This window comes from Falco punctatus, assembly GCF_963210335.1.
Source record: "Falco punctatus genome assembly, chromosome: 12".
In the NCBI taxonomy this organism is placed as follows: domain Eukaryota; kingdom Metazoa; phylum Chordata; class Aves; order Falconiformes; family Falconidae; genus Falco; species Falco punctatus.
The window spans coordinates 15,078,193-15,093,844 of NC_137592.1; the positions used below are offsets into that span (position 1 = coordinate 15,078,193).

General features: G+C 41.9%; 1 protein-coding gene across 1 annotated transcript in view; it reads left to right on the forward strand.

Moving 5' to 3' along the window:
• Positions 1-15,652, forward strand: part of GLP1R (glucagon like peptide 1 receptor) — a 91,052-nt gene that overhangs the window by 21,539 nt on the left and 53,861 nt on the right. The window contains exons 2-3 of the mRNA XM_080407910.1: positions 9,642-9,738; positions 11,022-11,132. Of these exons, the coding sequence (XP_080264036.1) occupies positions 9,642-9,738; positions 11,022-11,132 (208 nt within the window). The remainder of the gene's footprint in view (positions 1-9,641; positions 9,739-11,021; positions 11,133-15,652) is intronic.

Here is a 15,652-nt window from a genome sequence, read left to right on the forward strand (position 1 = left end):
TGCCTGGTGAAAATACAGGCTTGCAATGGTGACGTTCACTCAGTCCTTGAGGTTGTGATGACTATTATTGGGGGGGGGGGGGCTCTTTTGTGAAGTCCTGTTTATTTTCTTGTGCTTGGAAACTCAAATGTTGCAATTCCCTGGCTCTATAGGACTGCAGGCTCTGCCTATGTCTCTGCTCAGCCAGCTGTGGGACCAGACCATTGCTGGCTGTTAAAGAAAAAACAGTCAGTTATAAGCTTAAGAAATAGATCCTGTTAAATGCACTTGATTCTGTATGTCATAAAGAGCCAGCTTAACTAATTGCATTTTAAACCACAGCAAGAGGAGCCAAAAGTCCAGCTTTGACAGATGTTCTTTGCTTTGTTTTGCTTTAGCAGCTCAGAGACCTTCAGGATGAGTCAGTTGCCCAAATGTAGGCATCTAGTGCTGCTCAAAACTTCTGCAGTATCCAAGACCCTGTATGGGACTAACAGATTTGATGTAGGGTGCAGGGGCAACCTGCACCTCTTTGCAGCTGTGGCAGGAGGCATAGCGAGGCACTTCTACTGTTCCTCTCAACATGTACGTGCCTCTGATCAGTTGTCTGGATTCCACCCTGAATCTCCTACTTTTTCAATCCCATATACCTTTCACTGTTCCTATACTCCAGTGTGACAGTACGTGATTGCAGTGTTCCTCAGTGGTTTGTACTGGGACCAGTAGTGTTAAATATCTTTCCTAATGACATAAGGGTATTGAGTGTGCCCTTGGCACGTTTGCAGGTGACACGAAGCCAAGTGATGCAGTTGATTTGCTTGAGGGAAGGCATGACATTCAGAGGGACATTGAGAATTGGGCCCATGTAAACTTCATGAAGCTTAACAAAGCCAAGTGCAAGGTCCTGCACCTGGATCAGGGCAATCCCAGTATTAGTGCAGACTGGGTGATGAATGGATCGAGAACAGCCCTGCAGAGAAGGATTTGAGGATACCGGTGGATGAAAAACTGGACATGAAGTGGCAATGTGTGCCCACAGCCCAGAAAGCCAGCTCTGTCCTGGGTTGCATACAAATAAGGGTGGGCAGCAGGTCGAAGGAGGTGATTCTCCTCCTCTGCTCTTGTGAGACACCGCCTGAAGTGCTGCATCCAGCTGTGGAGCCCCCAGTGCAAGAAAGATGTGGACCTGTAGAGTGGGTCCAGAGAAGGGCCATGAAAATGATCCAAGAGCTGGAACACCTCCTATGAAAAAAGACTGAGAGCACTTGGGTAGCTCACCCTGGAGGAGAGAAAGCTTTGGAGGGACCTTATTGTGGCCTTTCAATACTTAAAGGGGGCTTATAAGAAAGATGGAGAGAGGCTTTTTATCAGGTCTTGTAGTGTGATAGAACAAGGGGTAATGGTTTTAAACTAAAAGAGGGTAGAATTATATTAGATATCGGGAAGAAATAATTTCATATGAGGGTGTTGAGGCACTAGAACAGGTTCCCCAGAGAAGCTGTGGGTGACCCATCCACGGAAATGTTCAAGGTCAGGCTGGATGGGGCTTTGAGCAACCTGATCTAGTGTAAGATGTCCCTGCCCATTGCAGGGGAATTAGAACTAGATGACCTTTAAATGTCCATTACAACCCAAATTATTCTATGTAATTACAATATTTTTAATGAAATGCTGAGTTCCTCTTCCAGTAGCATAGGCTGCATTTTGTCTCTAAATCTGTGAGGGTAGATCTGAAGTGCTCTTTTGATCTTCAGTTTTGTAGTGTCTCCTGCTCCCACATCACTGTTCAACTTTACCTTTGTTCGTGCCATAGCACTTCTAGTGCTACACCTTCTGTATCTGTCTAAAAATGCAATTTAAACTCTTTAGTCTGCTGTTTTGCTTGCTCTGTTGTATAACTGCATCAATAAAAGTCTTTTTCTAAAGAGCACTTCACAAAGTATATTTCTAGCTTTGCAATGCACAGTAAAATCTCCTTGTACAGGACTCCTATGATAATAATTCTTGTGAGTGCTGGCACACTGTGTCTCTCGCTAAAATTGTGAGATTGCTTTCTGCTCTCCAAGAGTCTGGGAGTTATAGCTGCTTTTGGATTTTGCTTTTGTTTTCTTTTGTGTCTCTGCATAGTTGCTCACTAGTTTCTTTTGTCACGTTTGACTGGCTGATGTAACACATCCTTGACAGGAACGTTTACCAGAACAGATGAAAGACACTGTAATGAAAATAACATTTTCTGGTAAAACCAGCTGTCAATTTAAACATGTGTCTGCTTCAACTGTAAGCATGCAGGTTCACGGGTCTTAGAGTGACCAAAGAGGAAACTTCTTTCCAGGCTGGGAAAGCTCTTCATGGGGCAGAATAACCTTTGTAGGTAACTTCTCATCCCAGGTCTGTCCATCACTGAAGACAGAAACAATAAAATAACCCCTCAAACACAGATTTGTACCGCATTTTCAATCTGTCCTACCTGGCCTACAGGAATTTTATTTGTGCCTTTAGAAGATGATACTTAGTTTTGCAGCATGATGAAATATTAGGCTGTACTTTATTCCCTTGATTTTTAGACTGTATGCTATGCAAGTTGATTTAGGTGTTAAAAAAAGTTTGCTTTGATATCTATGCCTCTGAATGCCAAATACTTTGCCTTGATCCAGAAAATGATAGGGGCAAAGGGATATTATTCTCATTGAAATGCACTTGTCAGAACAAAAAGATTGATGGGTGTGAAAAGTGGTCAGTTTCAAAGCAGGAGTGAAGTATCCCAAGACAGACCTGGGATGTTTGGTCTTGCAGTGGAAACCCTTGCGGTCAGGGCTGACTTCTGCCTCTTCAGACAGCTTATGTATTTGGAATGATTTGTGAAACGGTAACTCAGCTGAACCGGGAGCTGCCTGTGCCTAGTCAACAGAAGTACTGAGAAGCAGGAGTGTGCCTCAGGTCACTTTTGGTTTTGTAAAATGCCTTATCTGAAGCTCTGGGAGGAAGCACTCTGCATTTCCAAACCTTCTTCAGGAGATGCATGTGCTTACCCTTTTCTCCTTAATCTAGCAAGAACAGGTCTTAAGAATGAGGAGAGGGGGCTGGTGATCAGTGCGCTGTTCCAGGCTGCTGTGGGATTGAGCACAACCAACCCCTCCTTCTGAAGCTGTGCAGGTGTGTAAAAGAGGAAAAAAACCCAAACAAACAAACGCATGAGGGCAGGCAGGGCAGGATGAGGGATGATGTGGTGCAGTAGTTATTTTCAGCTGAGAGAGGAATGCTGAGATTCAGCTGCTGGTTTAAAACAAACAAACAAAAGACCACCACCAACCACCACTGAAAATACACAAACCCCACCAAAACAAATAGCACCACACAGGTGTTGTTATACATATTCTTGTCTTTAATAATGGTGTTTGCTTTTTCAGGATGCTCCTTGTATGAGCTGAAATACTGTTTTGAAAGCTGCTCAGGCAAAGGATGAAATGGAAGGGGAGGGGGGGGATCTTGTGTGTTTTGGGAAGCTGGTGAAAGCCCAGTGTGACTGTTCGGGACTGGAGGTGTGCTGGTGGTCTGGGCTGAGCAGCTCCGAAGAGGCAGGCAGAGGAGGAGTGTCTCTTGTGGGCATTGATCAGATGTAAGTGCCTGATGAGAGCTTGCTCTTGTAGCTTTGAGTTCAAAAGCTTGATCTCATGAAACTTGAAGTCTTAAAACAGTGACAGAATAGAGGGGGCTCCGTGGTTAGACAGCTGGTGAAACAGTTTTCAAGTTTTGCCTTTATCAAAATCCTGGGAGTTTTTGGTTTTATTGAAGGTCTTGTAAGTGCTAAGCTGCTGCAGCCAAAGAGAAAACTCAGCTGGCAGATGTCACCCGGGAGTTTCTCGCTGAATCTGGTAGCTCATTTTGTGGGAGCTCGTTTGCTGCTTTTCACTAGCAGGAAGGATGCTGAAAGGTTTCTTTTTCTGGCGCTCTTCAGCTACTGAAGTCTTTGGTTCGTTAGTTACTAGGGAACAGAAGCATTTACAGGAAAAGCCCCTCAAAGCTGGCAATACGCTTTTCTCTGAAAGAAAAGTTGTTTTCATCCCATTTGTTTTTTTTGAAGGGTGAGGGATTTTTCCAGAATGATCCAACTGCTGACAAAATATCTTTTAAAATATGACTTGGGAAGCGTAATTAACGTTACAGCAGCTGATAAGTCAAGTAGCCCTACGGAAGGGACCGAAGATAATGACTTTACCTCAGAGGGTTGATTAGTCTTGCCTAATGTCAGATGACTACATTGAACTCAATACTGGGCATTGTAATATGGGAAGAATGTGATAAATATGGAAATTTGGAGGGTGTCAGATGTCCTAAAGTATGATCTCATTTTATGATTCTCTGGAAAAGGTATAGCTCAGGTATCTTTAATGATACTACTTTTGTGTTATCTATAGTAGAGACAGCACTGTAATTTTTTATGTACTTTCTTCTTTGACATAGCTTCAGTGCTTAAAGGAGAGTAACTGGGCTGTTGGAGATGTTGCTTGTAATGGATTCCAAATAGTTCATTACACAGATGTTGAACTAAGTAGTTAATAAAATCAGGTTAAATCTCATCTCGGGGGGGGGGGGGGAGCTGGTTCTTGAACAATAAAGCCTGCTGCCATACTAACACCTCTCTAGAATCTCTTTTGGTTTTCAAAAAGCCTTGTACTTGAAAGGCTTATCCTCAACAGGATTGCTTTGCCATGGGGTGAACAGTGAGTGTGTCAAAGGGCTCTATTCATATGAAGTTCAGTGTTGGGTGTTTTGGTTTAGTGCTGGGGTGAGTTTTTTTTCCTGCATCAGTTAAAGAAACGTAACTGTTCTTATGAGCTGCTGGTTGGAGCATCATTTGCAGGACTTTTTTGATAAATTTGTGGTAACTGTTGAGAAATGGGATCTTCACTGGTTGCCTTAGGGCAAGGCAGTGATAGCATGCTGCCATTTGTATGCTTTCAGATTTACTTCAAATTAGAAGTGAAGCAATGGCATTGCAGGGGGAGATAAGAGTGTTCTGTGAATGGCTAGACCTGTTGTGGCACTGTGCTGTGCTACAGCCTCTGTTTTTAAACTTCTGTTCCCAGAGGTTCTATTGTGGCAAGTCAAAGCATTTTTCAAGGTGGGAAAGTTCTTTCAGGAAGGTGACTGTATTTAAGCCCCACATGAATTCATTCATTCAGGTTTGAAGCCTGGAAATCATTCTTTCTTGGACTTGGGTTACATCCTAATAAAGGCAAATTTCTTGGAATCTTATCCCAGTAAATGCAAGGTGATATTGGGCCACAGCAAAGCGCTCTGGGCTAGCAGTGTTGTGCTCTTCCCCATTCGGGCTCTGAACTGAAGACAGAACTCTCTCCTAAGTTCAAGTTTATGTCCACGCTATCAATTGAATAAACCAGTTAGGTGGCCAGCTTAGCTTCCACTCTGTTTGCCTTTATTGATGCAGACCTATAGCTTATTCTGATGTAACAGGTGATTTAAGAAAATCCGTATTACACAGAAGAGAATGTCAAGTCAGAATGAGCATAAAGATAGTAATTCTTGTAATTGGTGCAGTCTTCACCAATTTTGGACTTGGTTGCTGTGCTGATCCTGAGCTGAATAGCCTTGAAATAATGTGTCACGTTGGACTGTTGAAAAAGGGCAGTATAATTTAAAAGTAACTCACTGGTACTTCTGAGATAAAAGGCAGTAAATGTGATTTGAACCCCTCTCTCAGGAGGCAGGTATGTCATCGTTACTGTCCAAGGGAAGAATACCAAGGCCATACCAAAGTGTGCTTCAATGCCAGGTTGCCTAGCTTTTTCATTTGAAGACTAAGATTAGCAATTTGGAGGTCCCAGTGGTTGTAACGCTATATGTGAGCCTTTAGCAGCATTTGAAGTCTTGCTTATTATCCTGAAATGTTAAAAGTCTGAAAAAGCTGTGAGGTAAGTGCTTGCATTTGAAAACAGACAACCAAAGACATAAGAAATACAAATGTAAGGAGGAAATTCTCACTGTCTTGCATGTGAGACCTTTTATGTGGTGATGGAGAAGAGAAGAAGATAACCCCAGGAGCTGCCAGCTGCTTCTGAAGCCCTGAGAATCCTCCCTTCCACTCTGGATGATGCAGTTCAATGGCGTGTTTTGTCTGGCTCCGAATCGCCTGCAGGTTTATACTCCACGTGCTCAGGTTTCGTCGCGTTAGAATAGTGCTTTTGTAGCCATTGATCACCATGGATCTGTGTCGATGTGGTTTTTGTCATAGCAGGGATAGTTTAAGAGATGTTGGGAAGTGATTTAAATGGTTCCTTTTTACAGTAGAGTCTATGAAGACAAATAAATGACAGCTACAGAAAGGAGCTTTCTGAAAGGTGCTAAGGATTTGTAAGGAATTCTGCCTGTTGAGTGAGCTAATTTATCACTGGATTAACTATACCTAATTGTATACATACATTGACAGGCTCCCAGTCTCTGTGCTCTTGTCTGTCTTAATTTTTCTGGATCTGTTTTATGCTTCTTAGGCTGCACCATTACTCCTCTCCTTAATGTCATTCATCCATTCTTGCCTTCTGACTCCTCCCCATAACCAGTCAGACATGTTTCCATCTTCTCCACTATCCTTCTGTGAAGTATTTTCACCACAGAAAAACTACTGCTATTTTTCCTCCAATCACTGAGTATAACTGGGGAAAAATAAGCAACCAAACCTGCAACTAAAATGCAACACCCAGTGCTTTTAGTAACAAACATGCAGTCCTGAGTTTAATAAAGCTATTTGAACTTTTGCAGTTTGCTGCAAGTTTTGGGTACTGACCCAGGAACCTCGTCATCATATATGTGTTTAGTGTTTTGATGTTGCAGAAGAAATTAAATCACTTTTAAAGAAAATATAGTCTCTCTTATTTTAATAACTACTCAGATTGTAAATCTGTGGCGCTGTATAGCTTGTGATTCTTGCTCACATGGGCCAAAATCTCTGGGAAATGGGGATTAGCATATATTAAAATCAAATTTAAGTTGATGTGCTATTTAGCTGAACCAGAGTAAACTGTTGTGTAGAGAGAACAAATTATGTAGCCTTGGAATTTATATTTGATTGTCTTATTGCCACAGACTATAGATAATAAAAACCTGTCTACCAAATCAGTCACTTCACAAAAAGGCATGTCTAATTATTTTACTGTTATAGTTTGCTAATCTCCTTGTTAGTTGTCTTTTCATATTATGAGAAACTAATATAAGTAGAATGTTTCTACTTTTTCATTAAATGGAGGGATAGAGGCTTGCTTTTTCCGAAGTTGTAATTAAGGCTGGTTATTCCTGCATTCATGAAGGCAATAGATGAAAACTTAATTTAGAAGAAAATACTTTAAGGCTTACTGACTCCAAAAGAGCTAATTTTCTTAATGCAAGCAGTTTTAGGATATTTTCAGGATATTTTAAAAGGTAGAGTCTTGTTTCTAAATGAAACTCCGTATGCATCTTTATCTTGTAATGATTTTAAAAGCTGAATTTGGATTAACTTGATGTGGTCATCTGCATGCATGTTCAATAGTTACTTTTTTGGGAAGATGTATGACAGCTTCTGAAATTATTCTGAATAATAATTTAAGAGTTCATCCTGAATATATTCTTTCTAATTAATTTATTAAAGTGTTAACCTGGTGGTGAGAGGGTGGTGAAACAGTCCTGTATAACTTCCATAATGATCCTTGTAAAATTAAGACCTTTTAAACAATGCATAACCTGGAAGTTACTTTTTAAAGACTGCTTGAGAGAAGCTTAGGTTTGAAAGTCATTTTTTTTTTTTTTCCCCTTTCCCTGAACTCAAGTCATCCATCCTTATTCAGCCTACATGGATCTGTAGATGGCATTTTAGTTTGAGTTACTGGTTATGTGTTTCTCTAGACACACCTGTAGGCCTAATTTAACTGATGATGTTTTCTTTCTCCTTCAGGTATGTTGAGCATAGATCACTACGCTATAGGTTTGAGTGTTTCCATAGGCACATGGGGTTAACTTTCAGTAGGACACATTCATTTTACATTAGGGACTTCAGCACAGACAGACTTTGACAGCATTTATTGGCATAGATAAGGTGATTTAAATCGGGCTCACAAAGGTCAGAGTTTCAAAGATCCACAGACTTGTGCTTGTTTGGGCTTCAGGGTGAGCTGGCTAAATTCTTCTATTATTATGGCTATGAGGGTCTTAGCTACAGTTAAGTTGCATGTAAATGTAGGCAGTTATTCTTGAAATGCAACATGGATATCTACTAAATGCTGTACTTATCATGTGTACAAGAGCATCTTTGTAATTAAGTGGTGGCTTAATCCAGGCAGAAATGTGATGCATGTGGTGTTTTGTTTTTTTCAAACACTTCCCCCCCCCCCCTTATTTGGAAAGATACGAGAGAAGAGGACTTGAGAGGTCTGTAGTCAAAAAATGCCATTTCTGCTTCTGTTTTACACCAGGGTGATTGCACTGGTGTCTAAATTTTAGTCACGTTGGTTGTAGTGGACAGCATTCAATTTGGCTTTCCTGAAATGCAGTATAGGTTTAAAACTACTTCTTCATTTTAAAACAATCCTTCCCATGCCCTGGCTTCCTTCTAACCATCTGTAAAAAGGTTTAGAAGCACAAATGGAAAATAAAAATTAGCAGTTGACACTGTGAGGGTTCTACAAGGGTTATTTACTCTCATGCTTCACTTAATAAACTGATCAACAGCTGGGATTAAATGAATTTTCCTCCACCACTCCACGTATTGTACCATTGGGTTCATGCTGTTAATTGTGTATCTGGGGCATCCATGCTGGGCCTTTCTCTGGAAAAAATGCTGAATTATCTGCGTTATTGATCAGTTACAACCTGTTAATCCAGACACTTGCAGTTCAGTTTATACGATTGCGGAGAGGGGAGAGAAGGACTGATGTCTCTTTACTTAACTGCAGTGAGTAAACTGGGTCCCTGTGAGCCAGGCGGGCATCCCCTAGGGCTGAGTGAGCAGCCACTGCTCAATTTGGCAATTTAAGAACAGCTGATTTCCTTTGTGCTCAGCCAGAGTTTATACATACGTTTCCCCCATCTCCTTAGTACTTGGGGTAGCTGGTGGTGGAACCTGCAGCCTGTGAAACCACACAAAAAGGAGGTCCTTGCCCTTTCTGTGGTTTCAGGAGAAATACGCTGGATGCAGGGAAAAGCTGTTGCTCAGGGAAGGAAAGCTGACTTGGAAAAGGTTTCATCCGTGTTCTGGAAGAGTGCTTGGGGAGTATCCACTGAATACAATGAATTAACTTGGTCTCGTTTATGGGAGAGCAGAAATACTGCTGTGGGAAAGAAAACCTCTCCTGAAAGGACTTGCTGCTGTCCCTGTCTTTTCATGAGATAACAAATCACGCAACTGGGGCATGTTCAAGAGAGTAAGGCTTAGCTCAGTTTGAGTTTCAGTGAGGACATGGTGTAGTTGAGGGGGTTTTCAGTTCTTTGTGGTACAAATAGAAAGAAATTTCTTCAGTTGCAATCAGGCAAATACGTAGCAGCGTCTTGTTCCCTATATGATAAGCAGTGCTGTTCTGGCTTATGGTAGTCATTTTCACACCCGCCTACTCAGGCTGCACGAAAAACAGCATTTAAATCCCTGCAATGTCTGAGGCTCATGATTTCTCTTTCAGAGTTCAGATGGGTCCCTCTCTGGGGTTATGCAGAAGTGGAAGGAGTATCAGCTCCAATGCCTGCAATACTTGTATGAGGCACCCCCCATCGTGACAGGTAAGCCTGCCTGGTAGAGATAGGTTGTATTAATTTTTAAAATGCATCGTAACAGCATCAAGGGAGTGATTATGAAATTTAAAATTCTTCTCCAGCTTGCTTTCCAGTCCATTTCTTTTTTATCCCATTTGCTTCCGCCTGTTCTCTGTGGGTCTCTTTCCTCTGCTGAGGAAGCATTTTATAGAACAATTTAATTGTAAAGATGTTAGTCTTTAGGTCCAGAGTATTTTTCAGTGGAAAGTGGTGGCTGTAGCCCATCAAACCAGTGTACCCTGAAACTTTATAGGGGTCAGGGTTGAGAGTGCCACACAGGTGCTGGGAAATCTGGGACCATGCTGTTCACATTGACCTAGCAGTCTGTGGGCCTTCAAGTTGCCATGAATTATTTTGAGCATCATAAAGTGCTGAAAGGTCTTTAAAAAATATATATATCTTAATAAATATGAGAATGCAGCTTGTCTATAGCAGTTGAGCTGCTGTAGTGTGCTGAGAGCAGCTGTGATGTGCCAGCATCGTGGTATTTAGAGGACACTGACTTGTCAGTGGTGCTCACAAATGGATGTGGTGCAGCCTCTTCTGCTTTTGCGACACACTGAGAAAGATAAGATGGGTCTAAAGTTGAGTCTGTGAAGAATTATTTCAAAACCGTTAATTTTCCTTCTCTTAACTACATTATTATAGCAGAGTAAGAGCAGTAGCTGATGACAACAACGGCAGGGAAACGTTAATCTCCCTCTACTCTGTTATCATGTTGAGCAGTTGAGTGCTGCCTTCTGAGAACGACAGTTTAATAAATCTGAAGTTGGAAGTATTCTCGTGGTGATTAAGCTGTAACGCAAAGTTATGGTTGTGTGTGGGTATGTTGTTGAACAATCTATATATTAGGCTAGACTTCCCAGCTGCATGACTGTGAACCATTCTCATGAATGATTATCTACAGTATTCATGGCAAAAATGATTTTAAACTGAGACACATAAGGGGGTAAAAGAGAAAAGGTGAGGATGGATCAGTATTGATTTACCTTTCTTCTCCCTTGATTTAGTCAAGGGCCCTAATGTGTTCTTCAGTTCCCCCCTGAAAAGACAGTTTCCTGTTGTGTGGGGATAAACTCTTTTGGACAAATAAATCTTGTCTAACTCCCCATCAGAGCTTAATTGCATAACGCTGTTATGGCTTAAGTGCATGTGTCCGTGTTTCCTCTTATCTTCTGTTCTTCAGTCTTTTCCTCCTTGCACTATTAATACAAGGCAGTGGCATGACCCCCTCTTCCATCTCTCTGCAGAAGGCAAGTTCTGCAACAGAACATTTGACGATTACGCCTGCTGGCCAGACGGGCTGCCTGGTACCTATGTGAATGTCAGCTGCCCCTGGTATCTCCCCTGGGCTGACACAGGTAAGAGCCTTTCCTTACAAGCACAGCCTCAAACCAACGCTGTTTTCTTGCGCAGTCTTAGCAATGATGAAATTGGTTTAAATGGCTATGAGTGCAGTCAGTTTGCTGCAACGTATAAATAGGACTGAGGCTTAGTATGATACACTCTATCTCCATTTAGCAGGAGAAAATTAAAATGAGAGAATAAACTGTTCTGAAGGGTTGCATTTAGTTTGGAATTTTGTGCTTTCGCCTGTTTTTGTTGCTTGAATAGTGGTGACTATTAAAATAGAACTGTGGTGGTTGTTGAAGATTATCTAACGATAATAACAGTGTAGTTTGAAAACTGAGATAGAAGTAGTAAAGCTAGACAGTAGGTTGTCCTGTGGTAAATAAAGACAAGAAAATCTAAAGTGCAAGTGTTTTGTGCTGCTTCCTGACATAAACGTATTTCTCAAAATGCTGCAAGATGACGGCATTGTCAGTGTTTGCAAAGACTTTTTTTTGCCTCTGAAGGACTGAATGTTGCCTTTAGATTTTACACTCTTATGTACGTACACATTTGATGCCACTTGAAGGCAATGTATATTAGATCACTTCATTTAGTATTCTGTGTTTGAAAACAAGGACTTGTATAGCTTGTTCTTTGTGAAGACTTCTCTATGTTTTGAAGCCTAAATGAAACAGTTTATTAGCTAGCTAACTTGGTGTGGTGAATTGGCTTTTGCCCCTGTCGAGGGTCAGAGGATACAGTTAATTGAGGATGTATAAATCTGACTGCTAGACATAAAGATGGTTTAAGTGTGCACTACATGTTGTAAGTGTTGGTATGGAGGAATTTCAGGAATAAGAAAGAAAAGGAATGGGATGGTCAGAGGGTACTTAGATAGAGGGTATTGGATAGTGTGGGGCATAGGCATGATGCAAATGATATGGAATAAGGGATGGAGATTGTACTGGGTCTGGCTGGGATGGAGGTAATGTTCTTTGCAGCATCCTGTATGGTGCTGTTCTTTGTATTTATGGCTGGAAATGCTGATAATGTACCAGTGGTTTGACTGTTGCTGAACAGTGCTGGCACAGCATCAAAGCTTTCTTTTCAACCCGTACCCTGCCCAAGACCAGTAGGCTGGGGGTCTGCAGGAGCTTGGGAGGTGATGCAACTGGGATAGCTGACCTGATCTGACCAAAGGGATATATTACCTACCATAGGATGCTGCGGTCAGCAATAAAAGCTCAGGGAAAGGGGGAAGAAGGGGGTGAAGGCACTCATGGATATGGTGTTTGTCTTCCCAAGTACTGGTTATGTGTGCTGAGGCTCTGCTTTCCAAGAAGTGGCTGGACATCTGCCTGCAGATGGGAAGCAGTGATTAAATTCCTTAATTTGCTTTGCTTGCACATGCAGCTTTTGCTTTCCTTCATTAAACTGTCATTATCTTGAATGGGTGGTGGTGGGGGTGTGTGTGTGGGTGTGTGTGTGCGCGTAAATCCTCCCATCAAAATCAAAATGTTGTCAGAACACTAACAAAGCTGGACAAACTACACACACAATAAAACTTGACCCCTCGTCCCTTTACCGCTTTACAATACTCCCTAAAGTTATTCGCCTCTCTGGCAACATCCAGTACCAGTTTTGCCCACTACCTCTCCCAGCTGCTGTCTTACCTTGACCACTGAGCTTTCCCATCTTATTTTCTCCCCCATCCTGTTGAGGAGGGAAAGATGCTGGGTGGCCGTTTGCCAGCTGGCCAAGGTCAACTCATTGCATCCACCCAGTACATCTAGGGGCTGCGAGGAAGTCTCTGCTCTGGTGCCTGCAGTGCCTCCTCACCTCCATCTTGTCTGACCTCAGTGCTTGCAGGGCTGTTTCTCACACTTTTTTTATTTTTTTTGTTGTTCTGACTCTTCACTGACAGGCAGTGTTTGGCCCTTTCTTACATACATTTCCCCTGAGGCAGCACCATCTTGGCGGAGGGGCTCAGCTCTGCCCTGCAGTGGGTCCATTGGAACCGGCTCCGTCCAGGATGGGGCAGCTCTCCTCAGAGGCCACCCTGCAGTCCCCTGCTGCCAACATCTGGACAGATGCCCAGTACACTTGGTAACCTGCTGTAGCACTTAACAGCTCCTGCTTGGAAACGTACAAATGTGATGGTGTGTGTGGGGAAATATCAGGTCAACACTTGCAACCCTTTAACTGTCTGGCTAGCTTTGAGCTTGTCTCAGAGGTAAGTCCCTAAAACAAAATTATGGAGTCTGGATTGCTGTTTTACTCTGACTTGGTGCATCTTTTACATTAAGGTTTCAAGGGTTTCAATAGTGTACTTAGTGTTTAGGGATATCTGTGGTGTGTGGGAGAGATGATCTGCTCCGCTCTTTCTGTCACCGTGCTCTAGGGTCCTGCTGCCTCTTGGTTACCTCTTCAGCCTTGACTGCTTTCCTAAGTGACCTGCATGCTTTGGCAGCTTTATTCCTGTCTTGTTTGTGCTGAACATCTATGTTGGAGTGACTTCTCCCTGCCCCCCTTTCAGATGTCTTGCTTTGTATTCTACTCAGTGTATATTACGCTACTGTGTCCATACTTCTAACTTCTGCACATCTTTAGTATTATCTCAACTGTCTTGGTAGTAACTGCCAATTTGACAACATTGGAAGTTAAAATGTTTGCTAAAGCTTTTCAGATTATTAACAAAGATGTTACGTTTTTAGAATGGGTAAAAAAGCTTTTAGAACTATATTAAATTAATATTTACTTCATAATTAATTGGCATAAAACTATTGGATGCTGCAGAATTTTTTCCAATAATGCTAATCTTTCTGGATATCTAAAATGCTTCACAGGATTAAACTTCTTTCCTCTAAACCTGTTTACTTGCAATCTGTAAGACCCTGGATACAGTTATTTGACATCCAACTGCACTTGAAACATCACTGCTGAAGAAAGTCAAGGTTTAACACAGTACTGCAGATTAATAAATTATTGGAAGGTGCAATATCTTTCGTACTTTTGAAAATAAGTCTTAAAAAATGAATTATCCTAAAAACAGTGTTTGTTTTTGGTGAAAAGAATAGCAGCATTTTGTATAACACCTTGCTAGGGAGGATTGCAGAAGTACTTCAGAAAGTCATTAAACCACTGGACATGTTACTTGTTGTACGTACTGCGTGTATACCTCAATCTCCCTTTTATCAGTGAGGAATAAGAATGGAACAAGGAGGCAGCCCTTTTACCTAGTATAAACCAAAAAGTTTGTATTGCTGCCAGATACACAGTTTAGGAGCCTGAATTACCATGACCTGATACTATTTTATGACATCCTGTGGAGTCACGTTCAAAGTGAATGCTAATGTGCTGCCATGATGAAAAGGTAACATCTTTATAATGGAAGATGTAGAGCAATAGGAAATTGGACACCCTGTGATTTACAGTAATCACTAAAACGTGCTTATTACTTGTTCTTGCTTAGCCCCCTACTTGGAACTTGAAATAGATTCTAGCACTGCAGAGCTTCTATCTCTTCACCTGATGAAAATGGAGAAAATGAAAAGATAAAAACTTGTTTGGGAAGTACCTTCAAAACATGTTCAGTGAAGTATGAAGTGCTTCAGCCAAGCTTGCTCATTTAAGGCTGCTGCTCCTTTGATTAGGAGTCAGGTTTTCAAGTGGGTAAAAAGTTTACTGGGGGACTTCAAACTATACCTCCAGAAGTCCCCTGGGAAATAAATACTTGAAACTGAATACTGCTTATGATGGGGTGCTGAAATGCAGCAAGCATTGAGTGCAAGTCTTTTTATGACCTGGACATTTCCATAAAAAGTGTAGGAGTTGGAGGCAGGGACTGGTGACCCAGGAGGCATATAGAGACACTGATCATTCAAGGACAGGATTCGGAAAGCCAGAGCCTACCCAGAATCTGACAAGTGACGTGAAGGGCAACAAACAGGGCTTCTAAAGAGATACGAGAGAAAATCTGGATCCACTGCTGAATGGGGCAGGAGGATTTTGTGACAAAGGATGCTGCCTTCATCATGGCTGCTACTGGTAAAACTTGCCTTCAGCGATCCCAGGCCACTGAAATCAGTGGTAAAGTCTGGAGGAAGGAAGACTTACCCACAGTGGAGGAAGATCAGATTATGGATCACTTGAACAGGATATACACAAGCCCATGGGACTTGGTGGGATGCGCTAACAAGTGCAGAGTGACCTGGTTGATGCTGGTGTGAGGCTGCTTTTGATTATCTTTGAAAGGTCATGGCAACTGAGGGGGATTCCTGAGAACTGGAAGAAAGCAATTGTCACCACTATCTTCAAGCAGCACAAGAAAGAGAATTTGGGAGCTATAGGTGATCGGTCTTGCATCAGTCCTCAGGGAAAGTTATAGAGCAAATAATCCTGGAAACTGTTTCCAAACACATAAAGGACAAGAAGGTGATTGGGGGTAGTCAGCATGGATTTATGAAGGTGAAATCATGCTTGGCGAACCTGATGAGATGACTAGCTCAGTAGGTAAGGGGAGAGCAGTGGATGTGTTTATCTTCACTTT